Here is a 12,842-nt window from a genome sequence, read left to right on the forward strand (position 1 = left end):
AGTCAGTACACTCCATGTTTCGGTTGGTAGAATTAGATTTAACTACCAAAACGGCAGAGTGTCTCTTTGCTAGCTAGCACGGTTAGCCGTTAGCTAGCCGCTCGCCTGCTCCGGCAGACGGAGGCAGCTGCCGCAGTTAGCGGGAGTTTCTCTGAGCCATGACGGAGGTGGAGGAGCTGAGGCCCGTCCCCAGGGAGCGGGCCATCCTGGAGAGCTTCTTCACGCAGCTCGGCATGTTTTCCTTCGACCGGGCGAAGGACTACGTGGAGAAGGAGAAGGACAACAGCAAGAGCGCCGGGGCCATCTGGGCCGCGCTGCTGGCCGCTCTGGCTCACCTGGCCGCCGCGGAGAAGGCGTACCACAACATGACATTCCTCGGACAAAAACTGGGTAAATTAGTGAAAGTCTGATGGAGTGGCTTAACGTTATGAACTGGTATGACTAGCAAACGTAATATAAAGACAATATGATAAAGTAGAATCGTAACAAATCCCCCTTTACAGCCTCTAAATGTGAGGTTTTACACGTTATGACCAGCCAGCCTTTGTGGAGGCTCTATAAACTCTCACCAGAAGCTTTATTATTGTTGTACTTTTGCCTTAAATTGGAATCAAGCGAATAAAGTGTTATTGTCATTCCATTTCAGTCCGAAAACCCAAATAGGTGAGAGGTCAAACTCACTGTGTTTTCGCCTGAAATGTGTCTGAAACATGATTTTAGCATCTATCACATAATGTGAAAATACTTGTGCTAGTGTGCAAATAATAAGTGTTCAACCCTGGATTGTACTTTAGTATCTTAAATAATGATAAAGGGAGATTAAGGCACACTGACAGCAACATTTCCAACAGCAGATGGAGCTGTAGTGCATGAATGCTCACAAGTCGACCATTTTCATCTCATGGTGAAACTGTAAGCATCATATTTTCTTCCTCTCTCTCTCTGCAGGCGGTCAGTCCTTCTTCAGCCGCAAAGACTCCATCCGCACCATCTACACCTCCCTGTTCAACGAGCTCAGGAAGGTGGTGACGATGGGGCGTCACAGCCAGCCGGGCTCGGCTCCCTACCTGGAGGACCTGCTGTCCCACCTGTCGGAGCAGCTCTGCCACTTCACACAGGCCCGCATGGAGATGGCCGACCTGTACGAGAAGATGCACTCGCTGGGCAGCCAGAAGAGCATCAACTCAGAGGAGCTGGTGACCACGCTGGAGGCCGTCCTGCACAAATACAGCACCAAGTGTGTAAATCTAAGTCCTCAAAGCAAGACAATGCACTGGAGGTTGTTGAGTCTCATCCACAGATTGTCAGATAGTCATGTTTGGACAACTTGGGACTAAGACTTAATTATCAACAACTTTTCTCCGGGAAGTAACATTTGTTTTCTTTAAAGTCGTATTTTTAAGTTACAAAATCAAGTATATTGTCACAGCTTCAGCTATTTTCTAGTGATTTTCAATTTCACAAGTCTTAGTGCAGAAATCTTCCCCATTCTTGTCTCAAGCTCAGATGCCTTCCCTTTAAAGGAAAAGGTCGCCCAAAAGTGAAAATTAAGTCATTATCTACTCACCTCCATGCCAAAAGGTTTGCATTAAGATTTGTACATTTCTGGAGCTTCACAGCAAAACCGCATTGCAGCATTGTCCAAAAGATAAAATGGCTCCATGCAGCTCGTCTGGTGTCTCTGTAAATTCCTCAGATCGAGTCTCCAGCTGCTTCAGTTGAGGAGAAAGCTGCAACTCTGTTTTGCTGTGATGCTCCAGAAAGGTTTTCTGGACTACGAGACGTCACCTGACTCTCCATCAGCACGGAGGGAGGAGACGATGACTGAATCTTACATTTTCTTTTACAACTGCTTCCTCAGATTATAAATTCAGAACTTATCTAATGTCGTTTACTATTTTTAGTCAGACAAAGTCTCTGAACACTTCGTCCATCATTTACACCTGGTTCAGTCTTGATTAATAAAAAAATGGAAACACACAGAAATGAGTGAGATTAAAGATAGAAGTTTGTGAAGGAGAAAGTGACATATTGGGGTTGGAGGAGGAAAACTTTCTGCAGACGCAGGATTCCTACTTTTCCCCGGAGACGTGTCAGCGGAAATGTGTCCTGCGACGGTAGCAGGAACACAAGCTGCACGGCTGAGCTGTTGACTGAGCTGCAGCGGGTCGCGGTCTGACGCACCACACATCACTGATGTGACCGTGCACTGAGGGGTGAAGGTGAAGCTCTCGTCTGCAGAAATATATGGACCCCTAAATACAGTGTGTGTGTGTGTGTGTGTGTGTGTGTGTGTGTGTGTGTTGTGTGTGTGAGAGAGAGAGAGACTCGCACTTGCAGACGTATTCTCATCACGACAAAGAGACAGCTGCTTTCAGGTCACTAGAAAATTGGGTCAGCTGCTGTCTTTGTATTAGTTTGCGTGTCTTCCTGCACTAACATGGTCTTCCTCGCTCCCTCAGGTTCCACCATCCCATCCTGGGCCGTGTGGAGGAGGGCTTCCAGACGGAGGTGGACGTGGTGACCCAGTTACTGCGCTGCCAGGCCCAGGTCTCCGAGTGGAGCTTCCTGCCCGCTCTGCTGAGCCTGCACGGCGCCAACTCCAAGCTCATCGCCTGGGGTCTGCTGTTCCAGCGGCAAAAAGAGACCCGCAAGCATCTGTTCGGAGGTCAGTCCCAGAAGGCCGTGCAGCCTCCTCACCTGTACCTGTGGCTGCAGCGCTTCCAGGCGATGCTCCTCGCCAAGTTCAGCTTCTACTTCCACGAAGCTCTGAGCCGGCAGACGGCCCCGGCCGACATGCGAGCTCTCACCGCCCGCACCACGCCAGACTACCACGGCAAGATCAGCTCCTTCATCCGCAAACACGACGCCAGCAACGTGTCTCTGGTGTTCGACAACCGCGGCTCAGAAAGCTTCCAGGGCCACGGCTACCACCACCCACACTCCTACAGAGAGGCACCTAAAGGCGTGGAGCAGTTCCCCGCCGTGGTGTCGCTGCCGTCAGGAGAGCGGCCGCTCACACACTGGCCGAACGTCATCATGATGATGGGAGACCGCGCCGCCGAGCTCAACACTCTGGACAAGGTGGTGCACTTCTACGACGATAAAGTCCAGAGCACCTACTACCTGACGCGGCCCGAGCCTCACTTCACCATGGTGGTGATCTTTGACGGCAGGAAGTCGGAGAAGGATCAGCACATCGCCTCCTTCCTGCAGGAGATCTCAGGATCGCTGAGGAACTCCAAACCCTTCAGCACGCTCAAACCCGGGTCCAAAGGCTGAGCTTCAGACTGAACAGGCAAAGATGGAAATCACGATGAACCTTGAAGATGTAGAAACTTTACATCCTATTTTGAAACAGTTTCCTGTGGTCCAATCAGCTGCTCTTCTCGTTGATTCAAATCTCACTCTGCTAAAAACGTTCCAGACCAAAGAGACGCACGACTTTCTGATTCTGAGGCAACAACAGGACCACAACAGTGCGCTTAAAGCCTTTTGTTTATTTAAAGTTTATCAATGATTTTAATGATTTTGCATCATTTACTCTTTTAACATGATTTCTTTTTACTTTGAAGTTTATACTTACTGTGCTTGTTACAGTTTAAATAAAGCCTGGAGATGATTTCACATCCAGCCTCATTTCTTTAACAATAAATCTCATTACCAGTGAATGATTTGTTTATTAATGTATTATAACACATAACAGATAATCCTGTTTGTTGGCTGACAGTAGTAACATATGAAGAAACTAATTTGACACTGTCAAATGTTTGGTGTATTATTTTATAAAAATGTTTTGAATAGATCTGTTGTTTCTTAAACCTTGAATACTAATATTACCTCAGCATCAGCCCTGAAAACTCAGAATTTGATTGGCTGTAATTTTGTTTATCAATAAATCATAAAATAACCACCTGATTGCTGCTTTTCTTTGTTTTAAAGCTGTAATAAAACTGTCAGACTGTTTCAGACAAGAAAGTTGAAGTTGGCACGTTTCTCAGATGATTGAAGTCGACATCTGTCTTTACATTTTTACCAAATAAAGAATCGATTGACTTGATGCATCATTAATGAAAACGACTGTCAGTTTGAGCTCTTTTAGAGCTGAAAAAACAAACCTAACATTTCTTAAATCACCTTGATATCAACGTAGTAAAAGTTATTTTATGAGAAAATCTACAAAAATACAATAATGACACCTGCACAATAGACGAGGCTCCTTGAAGGTGATTTTAGATTAAAGAACACCTCCGTGGCATCAAAACTGGTGCCTGAAGTTTGATCTTTTGCAACGTGTTGAAAAGATCGCAACATTTTTTCCTCACCGGCGTTATCGAGTGTTTGTCAAGATTTTGAGCGCTCCAACAATGAATCAAACGATTCTCTGATTCCAGCTTCTTAGACGTGAATGTTTTCTGAGTTGGATCACCGGGTTGTGGACAAAACCAGACATGTGAGGACGTCATCTTGGGTTTTGGGAAACACTGATCAACAGCTCGTGTTAGTTTGGTCTACGTGTCGGCGTCGGGGGGGATTTTAAAGCTACCTGGAATTTCTGTCTGTGGATGGAAGATGACTTTGTTTTCCAGTCGTACCACCAGAGCGTCTTCCTGAAATCCATCCTCAGCACTCCGTCATAAACAATAGTTCAAATGTTCTGCTTCATCCAAATGTAGACAATCTTCTCGCTGTTACTCTTGTGTGTTTGTGGCATCAGTATTAAATTAAGGGTTCGTACACATTTTTCAAGGTCAAATTCAAGCACTTTTCAAGCACTTTTAAGGGTCATTTTAAAGATTTTCCAGCACCTTATTGCTGGGGTAAAATACATTTCTACAGGAATATATAAACTCATAATTTTTTCTTCACTTTTTGTCACAATAATGTACACTGTATTATGCTGTAAACATCTAAAATTATGTTTCATAATAGCAAAAACTTCAGAAATTAATCATCCAGTCTGATCCCAATTTTGTGAAAGACAGAGTTATAATGTCAAGCACTTTCAAGCACTTTAACTTAAATCCAAGCACTTTTCAGACCTTGAAAACACAACATTGAAATTCAAGTACTTTCAAGGATTTCAAGCACCCGTACGAACCCTGTAAACTGAAACAGTTTGATAACTAGTTAAAAAAAAAACCAGACGACGTTAAAGAGAGCAGTGATTTTTACAGAACACACCTGGAGGTTTTATTGAGTGTTCAAACAAAAACATTAAGCGACATTTCATGTAAAGAAAGGTTCAGTTATCAGTTCATGACTTTGAATGCTAATTTATTTTCCGATTTATTTATAATATAAATACAACACATTGATACAATCCATTTGGCTATATGAGCTCATCTTTAGGAAGCTCCGTTTTTCAAATACAGCAACACTAACAGACGAAAAACAACCGTTTTCCTTTATTATGAAACACATTCAAAGAAACCTCCGGAAACCTTTTTGAGTTAAAATGCACCAACATGTTATGATGCTACATGCCAAGTACACGATCCTATACATCAAAGTGCAATGTCACAATGGGTTAACGCTAGAATTCATAATTCAGTAAAATCTACTAAACACTTTTATGATTATTTCATTCAGAGTGCTGCTGCTCTTCGTTCAGGACATGCGTGAGTGGATTCACAACTCCCCCCAAAAAAGACAAGGATTAAAAAAAAGGCACTTTCACATACACACACACGCACACACACACACACACACACACACACACCATATCAGCATGTCATGTCTCATTTTAATCACCACACACACACACATCAGTTACCAGCCCGGTTGGAGGCCACATTCAGTGTGCTGTTCAAGTGTTTGTTCGTTTTTTTTTGGGCGTTTACACACACAAAGCCCCACCCTGTTAGCTTATTGTGAATTTAAGGTTAACTAGTGACTTCAGTGACTTCACAAGCAGGTAAACCATTTATCACACACACACACACACACACACACACACACACACACAGAAAGTGGCATGCTTTTTTTTTGCACTCCCCCCCCAACTTGCTCTTGCGTGTTCTGGCACTCAAGGCAGGCATGAATTATCTATCGTCTATCACTATTCTAGTGCTGCTGCACTTACAAGGGGAGCAGAACAAGGGCAGGCAAGCAGGACACACACACACACACACACACACACACACACACACTGTTCTTACACACAAACAAGAACAAAATCATACACCCACCTCCACCCCCATCCCAGAAAAAGTTCTGTCCAAGCTCCCTCCACCGCTCCACCGTCGCACCCTGTTTGGATAACTCCCCCCCTCCTCCCGCCCTCCCTGCCCTCCCGTCACCTCCTCCCAGAACACAAGAAGGCTGTTAAAAAGTTTAGCGAGCGTCCGCAGCAGCTCACTGAACATTCAAGATGGCTGAACAGTCGTTTAAAATACTGGAAACATTCATTAAATAGCTGGATTTAAACAATGTGAGTTTGGTGTCACCGACGACCTCAAGAGGCGTTCCGTGGTTTTGAGGTGTAAGTGAGCTTAGCAGCTGAACCGAGTGGAAAAATAAAAAAATAAATTATAAGTCGCACAGACAGTCGTTGTTGTTGAACAGTTTGTCTTCGTCCTCTGAACACAGTCTCGGTATCGTTACAGATACAGCAGCCGATCGATCGGATAGTCTTTAGGGAAACAGCAGCCTCGTTGGCGACGCAGGCCGGTCGTCATGACGGTACAGCCAACATTCACGTCACTGGAACTACATTTTTCACTGGAGCTGAACTACACTCCCCACGTCTCATATACAGGACAGGATGCTCTGCTCTATGTTCCTGTGTCTCTTTATCAGCAGTTCTTTTTAGCTAACCTTTGATAAATGCTTCGATACATGGAGAAAGTAAACTCCTACACACCAAGAGAGTACACACCAACCTGACAACACATAAATATCATGGCATATCATATCATAGGTCATGTCATATATTAGAGTTTATTACTACATTAAAACCTTTTTCTCTTTCCTACCGTTTCTACCCTCATGTTGATTATAAACATTAAGCAGTACCCTGATCTCCTCTTCTGGCCCATTTTTGGCCCGGGTCGGCCTGATTTGGCCTTCGATTGGCCTGGTTTGGCTCACATGGTGCAGGATTTGTCCAGCGGTGGGGGCAGAGGCGGAGTGCTGCTCTTAGGCGGGACCATCGGTTTGGGCCTCAGGGCCGGGGGTCGCAGCGGAGCCCCGATGCGGGCGGCTGCCACGGGCTTGAAGGAGCCCAGAGTGTCGGGGGAAGGGTTGGACGGTCTGGGAGGTCCGGGCGGAGGTCCGGGCAGCGGGCTGATGGGGCTCAGAGGACTGAGAGGGCTCGGGGTGCCGGGAGTGCCGGGTGTACCGGGAGTACCTGGGGTGCCGGGTGTTCCAGGTGTGCCCGGGGTGCTGGGGGTGCTGTGGGGGCTGGGAGACTCGGAGGAGCAGGTGGTGATGGGCCCGTTCTTCACCTGCTCCAGAGTGTCCAGCACCACGTCTGGAGCCGGCCGGCAGCCCTGACGCTCCAGCTGCCGCAACTCCCCCAGAGCCACCGTCACCGTCTCCTCGATGTCCTGCAGGAGGAGAGAAGGAGTCAGTGAGGAGAGACAAGGAGAGGAGGAGGAGGGGAGAGAGAGACGAGGAGAGGAGGAGGAGGGGAGAGACAAGGAGAGAAGGAGTCCATGAGGAGAGACAAGGAGAGGAGGAGGAGGGGAGAGAGACAAGGAGAGGAGGAGTCAGTGTGGAGAGACAAGGAGAGGAGGAGGAGGGAGAGACAAGGAGAGGAGGAGGAGGGGAGAGAGAGACAAGGAGAGGAGGAGGGGAGAGAGAGACAAGGAGAGGAGGAGGAGGGGAGAGACAAGGAGAGGAGGAGGAGGGGAGAGAGACAAGGAGAGGAGGAGTCAGTGTGGAGAGACAAGGAGAGAAGGAGGAGAGGAGAGAGACAAGGAGAGGAGGAGGAGGGGAGAGAGACAAGGAGAGAAGGAGTCCGTGAGGAGAGACAAGGAGAGGAGGAGGAGGGGAGAGACAAGGAGAGGAGGAGGAGGGGAGAGAGAGACAAGGAGAGGAGGAGAGGAGAGAGACAAGGAGAGGAGGAGGGGAGAGAGACAAGGAGAGGAGGAGAGGAGAGAGACAAGGAGAGGAGGAGAGGAGAGAGACAAGGAGAGAAGGAGTCCATGAGGAGAGACAAGGAGAGGAGGAGAGGAGAGAGACAAAGAGAGAAGGAGGAGGAGGAGAGAGAGAGACAAGGAGAGAAGGAGTCCATGAGGAGAGACAAGGAAAGGAGGAGAGGAGAGAGACAAGGAGAGGAGGAGGAGGGGAGAAAGACAAGGAGAGGAGGAGTCCATGAGGAGAGACAAGGAAAGGAGGAGAGGAGAGAGACAAGGAGAGGAGGAGGAGAGGAGAGAGACAAGGAGAGGAGGAGGGGAGAGAGACAAGGAGAGAAGGAGAGGAGAGAGACAAGGAGAGGAGGAGGAGGGGAGAGAGAGACGAGGAGAGGAGGAGAGGAGAGAGACAAGGAGAGAAGGAGAGGAGAGAGACAAGGAGAGAAGGAGAGGAGAGAGACAAGGAGAGGAGGAGAGGAGAGAGACAAGGAGAGGAGGAGGAGGGGAGAGAGACAAGGTTAGGAGGAGAGGAGAGAGACAAGGAGAGAAGGAGAGGAGAGAGACAAGGAGAGAAGGAGAGGAGAGAGACAAGGAGAGGAGGAGAGGAGAGAGACAAGGAGAGGAGGAGGAGGGGAGAGAGACAAGGAGAGGAGGAGGAGGGGAGAGAGACAAGGAGAGGAGGAGAGGAGAGAGACAAGGAGAGGAGGAGGAGGGGAGAGAGACAAGGAGAGGAGGAGAGGAGAGAGAGACGAGGAGAGGAGGAGTCCATGAAGAGAGACAAGGAGAGGAGGAGGAGGGGAGAGAGACAAGGAGAGGAGGAGTCCATGAAGAGAGACAAGGAGAGGAGGAGGAGGGGAGAGAGACAAGGAAAGAAGGAGGAGGGGAGAGAGAGACACAAGGAGAGGAGGAGGGGAGGAGACACAAGGAGAGGAGGAGGGGAGGAGAGACAAGGAGAGGAGGAGTCCATGAAGAGAGACAAGGAGAGAAGGAGAGGAGAGAGACAAGGAAAGAAGGAGGAGGGGAGAGAGAGACACAAGGAGAGGAGGAGGGGAGGAGAGACAAGGAGAGGAGGAGTCCGTGAGGAGAGACAAGGAGAGGAGGAGGAGGGGAGAGAGACAAGGAGAGAAGGAGGAGGAGAGAGAGGTTTTCAATGTTTTCATCTTCACTCCTGTTGATCAGCCCACTGTCGGGTGGTTCTGTTCTGTAAAGCTGACTGCTGACTGGAGCTGGAGGGGAAATGTAGTCTAAACTAACAGAGAGGAGAGAGAACCAGAACCAGAACCAGAACCAGAGTCTCTGCTGAGTGCTGAGTTCAGTCACTGACCTGACTTCCAACACACAGATCTTTGGTTTGCCTTCGTTCGTTACATTAAGGCTAATGTACTGAAAGTGATCTGGTTGTTTGGGGCGATTAAACACAATTGATCCTACAGTGTACACATGTCTGCACCTGTGTGTGTACCTGTGTGTGTGTGTGTGTGTGTGTGTGTGTGTGTGTACCTGTGTGTGTGTGTGTGTGTGTGTGTGTGTGTGTGTGTGTGTGTGTGTGTACCTGTGCCAGTGTGTCGGGGTCCAGGCCTCTGGAACGATGGGAGTCACTGAAGCCGTGCTGCCCGCTGCTCGAGCGCCGGATGGGCGTGTCCTCCGGCCTCCGCAGCGAATCATGCCGGCTCACCGTCATGGTCACCGCGGCGGCAGAGCGGCGCCGGCGCTCCGGGCTGTCAAGAGGCGGAGTCAAACCCTGACCCCGTCCCAGCAGCAGCTCCCTGGGGCTGAAGTGACCCGTCACCGGTGGGGAGCTGCGCTCCATCACCCCTCCGTTCCCGTGGCAATGGCTGTCGTTGGAGCGGCCGAGAGGGCGGCGGAACAAACCCTCGGTTCTCTTCCTCCTGTGGCTGCGAACAGGAAGTACAAACACTTTTAGTCAGCTCAGTGATTCTGGAGTAACGGACGATCAGGCTGCTAAAGAAGCAGCAGAAAGATGAAGTAGAGGAAGATTTGTATGTCTTCCAGGAGCTGCAGACTGGGAGGAGGGGAGGCTAACTGGTTAGCATGCTAACTTCACGTCTTTCTGTCTGTTCTGACTGAGTGACCTCATGTGGCAGAAATTACAAACTGTGCACTTACTCTGAGACAATTTCTCAGACAATACTTGTTTTTTTGTAGTAAATATGTGAGTTTTTTCTTGTTAATTTACCTCTAATTACCACTTTAATTTAGGAATATATCATTTTTTTCCCCCATAGAAACCCAAAGTGTTTTGTTTTCTACGCTGTTATACAACCAGAATGTACATCAGTAAAGTCTTCAGGACTTTGACTTGTACCATACGTGTTTACGTTGTTGTTCTTGTACGTTTACTTCAGTAAAGTATCTGAAAACTTCCTCCATCACATCTTTCTTCTCTGAATCTGCTCACTGAACTTAGATTTCCATCTCAGACGTGTTTTGTTGGCAATGACTGAGAATGGAAGCGCGAGGCGTCTGCAGATGGAGTCACATGAGAAACAGCTGCGATGACATCCTGATGAAATTCTCAGGTATTTTTAGAGGTGAGAGAAGAAGCTGCAGGATGAGTTCTGAAATACTGAAACAATCTGTTCTCTGGTGATAATGGAAGGCATCTTACATGACAGACCTGTTATAGGTCTCGGGGGGTCTGATGTCGGTGGGGGAGCTCAGTTCGCTCCTGGACCGCTTGTCGTCGGTGCTGCTGCTTCCTCCGTCGCTGTCCGCCTTCTGACTGACTGTATCCGACATGACGTCGGCCCTGAACACGGCGACAGACAGCACACACTCTCCATCAGGACAAATCAGGCCGGAGACAGGAGAGCTGAACTAACACAACACACCAATCATCAATTAACCGATCAATATCTTGTGGTTAGCGACTCGCTCAGTCCAGTAAGTCTGCTAATAAACAAGGAGGCGATCCAGTGAGAGCAAATCCTCCTGAATCCACCGCTGCAGCCGACGATGGATCGAACGGGCCGATTATGTTCACAAGAACTCGTGTGATCAGCTTATTTCATGCTGCTGTGATAATAACAGGTTACAGACAATTAACTACAACACATAAACATATTAAAATACACCGTATGTACACCAGAGGACGTGTAGACGGATCACCATCTTTTATTCAATGTGCCGGATGTAAAAAGGACATCACACACTTTATTTTACTTTAATTACTTTCAATTTTCCGGCGACACATCCACCAAAAATACATAAAAACGTGCTGAATCTTTGGGACAAGTGTGGAATGACTTTGGGAAGCGATTCGCACAAACTGTTTTCATGAAACTCGCAAAAAATGCAAAATATTTTCCCATAAGAAATAATAGGGAGTCATTGTGATAGGAGCTAAAACACGCCCCTCTCTGTGGTCTTGTTGCCTCGTCATACCTTAACATAGAGAGCTGATTCAAAGTTTAAATGAGTCACCAGAGTTGTGACTTTACCTGATGAAAGGCACGTTTTGACAGCTTGAACAGTTTACGAGCGATTGCAGTTTAAGTTTCAGGACATTTAGTTTCAGATTTTTATAACGGGCGTGTGTTACAGAATCCAGAGAGGAGAGCAGCGAGGAAAACATCTGCAACTCTTCTATTCATCTTGATTTAGATCCCACAATTCTCTCTCCACACACATAATTTACACATCAAATCTGTAGGAAATATTGTGCTTGTCGCAGAGATGTGATCAATGAAGCAAACAGACTCACAGTTTGGGCTGTGGAAGCTTTTAAGTGACAAGAGCGCCTTAACCTCCGCTATGAAGTTCAGTGTTAATGTTGAGCTTCAATTTCTGGAGAAAAGTGAACGCTGCTCATTCCCTCATTTTCAACTCGACAAAAAAGAAATTTAAGAATTATATTTGAGATATTTTCACATTTGACAACCAGGTCAGACTAATTTTTTGTGGATTTTAGTGATTTTACATGAAAAAAATCTGCATTTTTGACTAAAACTCAACATCAAAACATCTTCCTGTACTGCTAGAATGAGAAACACCTCTTTTTATTGGATCTGATCGACATAAATACTTTGCATTATATTAGAACTTATACCTTAAAGTGTAATCATTCATAAATGTATTTTTTTTGTCTAACCTTCAGTTTTACTAATAATAAACTGTAAAATTAACATAATGTTATAATCATTTGAAAAAAGAAGATAATATTTCAGAAATAATCGATTATTTTGCTGTTTTCTTTTATTGATTTTTCATGTGATTTGTTGACAAAATAAAAATATCGACACATTGTGACAAACACAGATCAGATGTATATATTAAAGGTGTGTGACACTCGCCTGTCCTTCACCACGATGTACTGGTGAGGCACCAGGCCGTGGTTGCCGTTGAGTCGCCCCTCCCACCAGTCATGTGACGCTCGCTGGAAGAGCTGCAGGGACGCTCCCTTCTTGAAGGAGAGCTCGCGGCCCGACCGGCCCACATAGTCGAACCTCGCCACCGCCTCCACAGCCTCACCCTCTGCCAGAGAGACAGACAGACAACAGAGGAGGAGGAGGAGGAGGAGGAGAGGGGGGAGATGAAGATAAGAGCCAGACGAGGATATAGAGGTGAACCTGAACTTGTCAATCAGCTGTCTCTGCCGCTTTGTTCCTCCCGCCGCTCCACCAATCAGACAAGAGCATTAAAAACCGGCCTTTTTCTATTAATTCAGATGGAGAGAGAAGAGGGAGGAGGACGGGGAGCGGAGAAGGGAAAAAAGGAGGGAGGAGGGTGCAGGAGGAGGAGGAG

General features: G+C 47.2%; 2 protein-coding genes across 6 annotated transcripts in view; one reads left to right on the plus strand and one right to left on the minus strand.

Annotated features, from left to right (window-relative positions):
* Positions 1-130: 130 nt before the first annotated feature.
* kics2 (KICSTOR subunit 2) lies at positions 131-3,918 on the plus strand. The gene is made up of 3 exons (XM_030440261.1): positions 131-390; positions 949-1,237; positions 2,463-3,918. Exons 1-3 carry the CDS (start codon positions 159-161, stop codon positions 3,280-3,282), a joined length of 1,341 nt encoding a protein of 446 aa, XP_030296121.1. The 5' UTR covers positions 131-158; the 3' UTR covers positions 3,283-3,918.
* A 1,247-nt stretch (positions 3,919-5,165) lies between these two features.
* The window catches only part of LOC115595461 (SLIT-ROBO Rho GTPase-activating protein 1-like), a 35,399-nt gene continuing 27,722 nt past the window's right edge, over positions 5,166-12,842 (minus strand). For 3 of the 5 annotated variants that reach the window (XM_030439994.1, XM_030439996.1, XM_030439998.1), the window contains 4 exons: positions 12,392-12,572; positions 10,708-10,848; positions 9,631-9,973; positions 5,166-7,550 (listed from right to left, as the gene is read on the minus strand). In XM_030439994.1, the coding sequence (XP_030295854.1) occupies positions 7,089-7,550; positions 9,631-9,973; positions 10,708-10,848; positions 12,392-12,572 (1,127 nt within the window). In that variant the 3' untranslated portion in view covers positions 5,166-7,088. The remainder of the gene's footprint in view (positions 7,551-9,630; positions 9,974-10,707; positions 10,849-12,391; positions 12,573-12,842) is intronic. The other 2 variants (XM_030439995.1, XM_030439997.1) reach the window with 1 other exon arrangement.

This window comes from Sparus aurata, chromosome 14 (genome assembly GCF_900880675.1).
Source record: "Sparus aurata chromosome 14, fSpaAur1.1, whole genome shotgun sequence".
Classification (NCBI taxonomy): Eukaryota; Metazoa; Chordata; class Actinopteri; order Spariformes; family Sparidae; genus Sparus; species Sparus aurata.

What these genes read in the sequence shown, in the direction of transcription:
- kics2 (XM_030440261.1), top strand. Translation starts at nt 159, where the DNA reads ATGACGGAGGTGGAGGAGCTGAGGCCCGTCCCCAGGGAGCGGGCCATC. An exon ending in ATTCCTCGGACAAAAACTGG is followed by an intron (nt 391 to 948) that starts GTAAATTAGTGA and finishes CTCTCTCTGCAG; the next exon opens with GCGGTCAGTCCTTCTTCAGC. An exon ending in CTGCACAAATACAGCACCAA is followed by an intron (nt 1,238 to 2,462) that starts GTGTGTAAATCT and finishes TCGCTCCCTCAG; the next exon opens with GTTCCACCATCCCATCCTGG.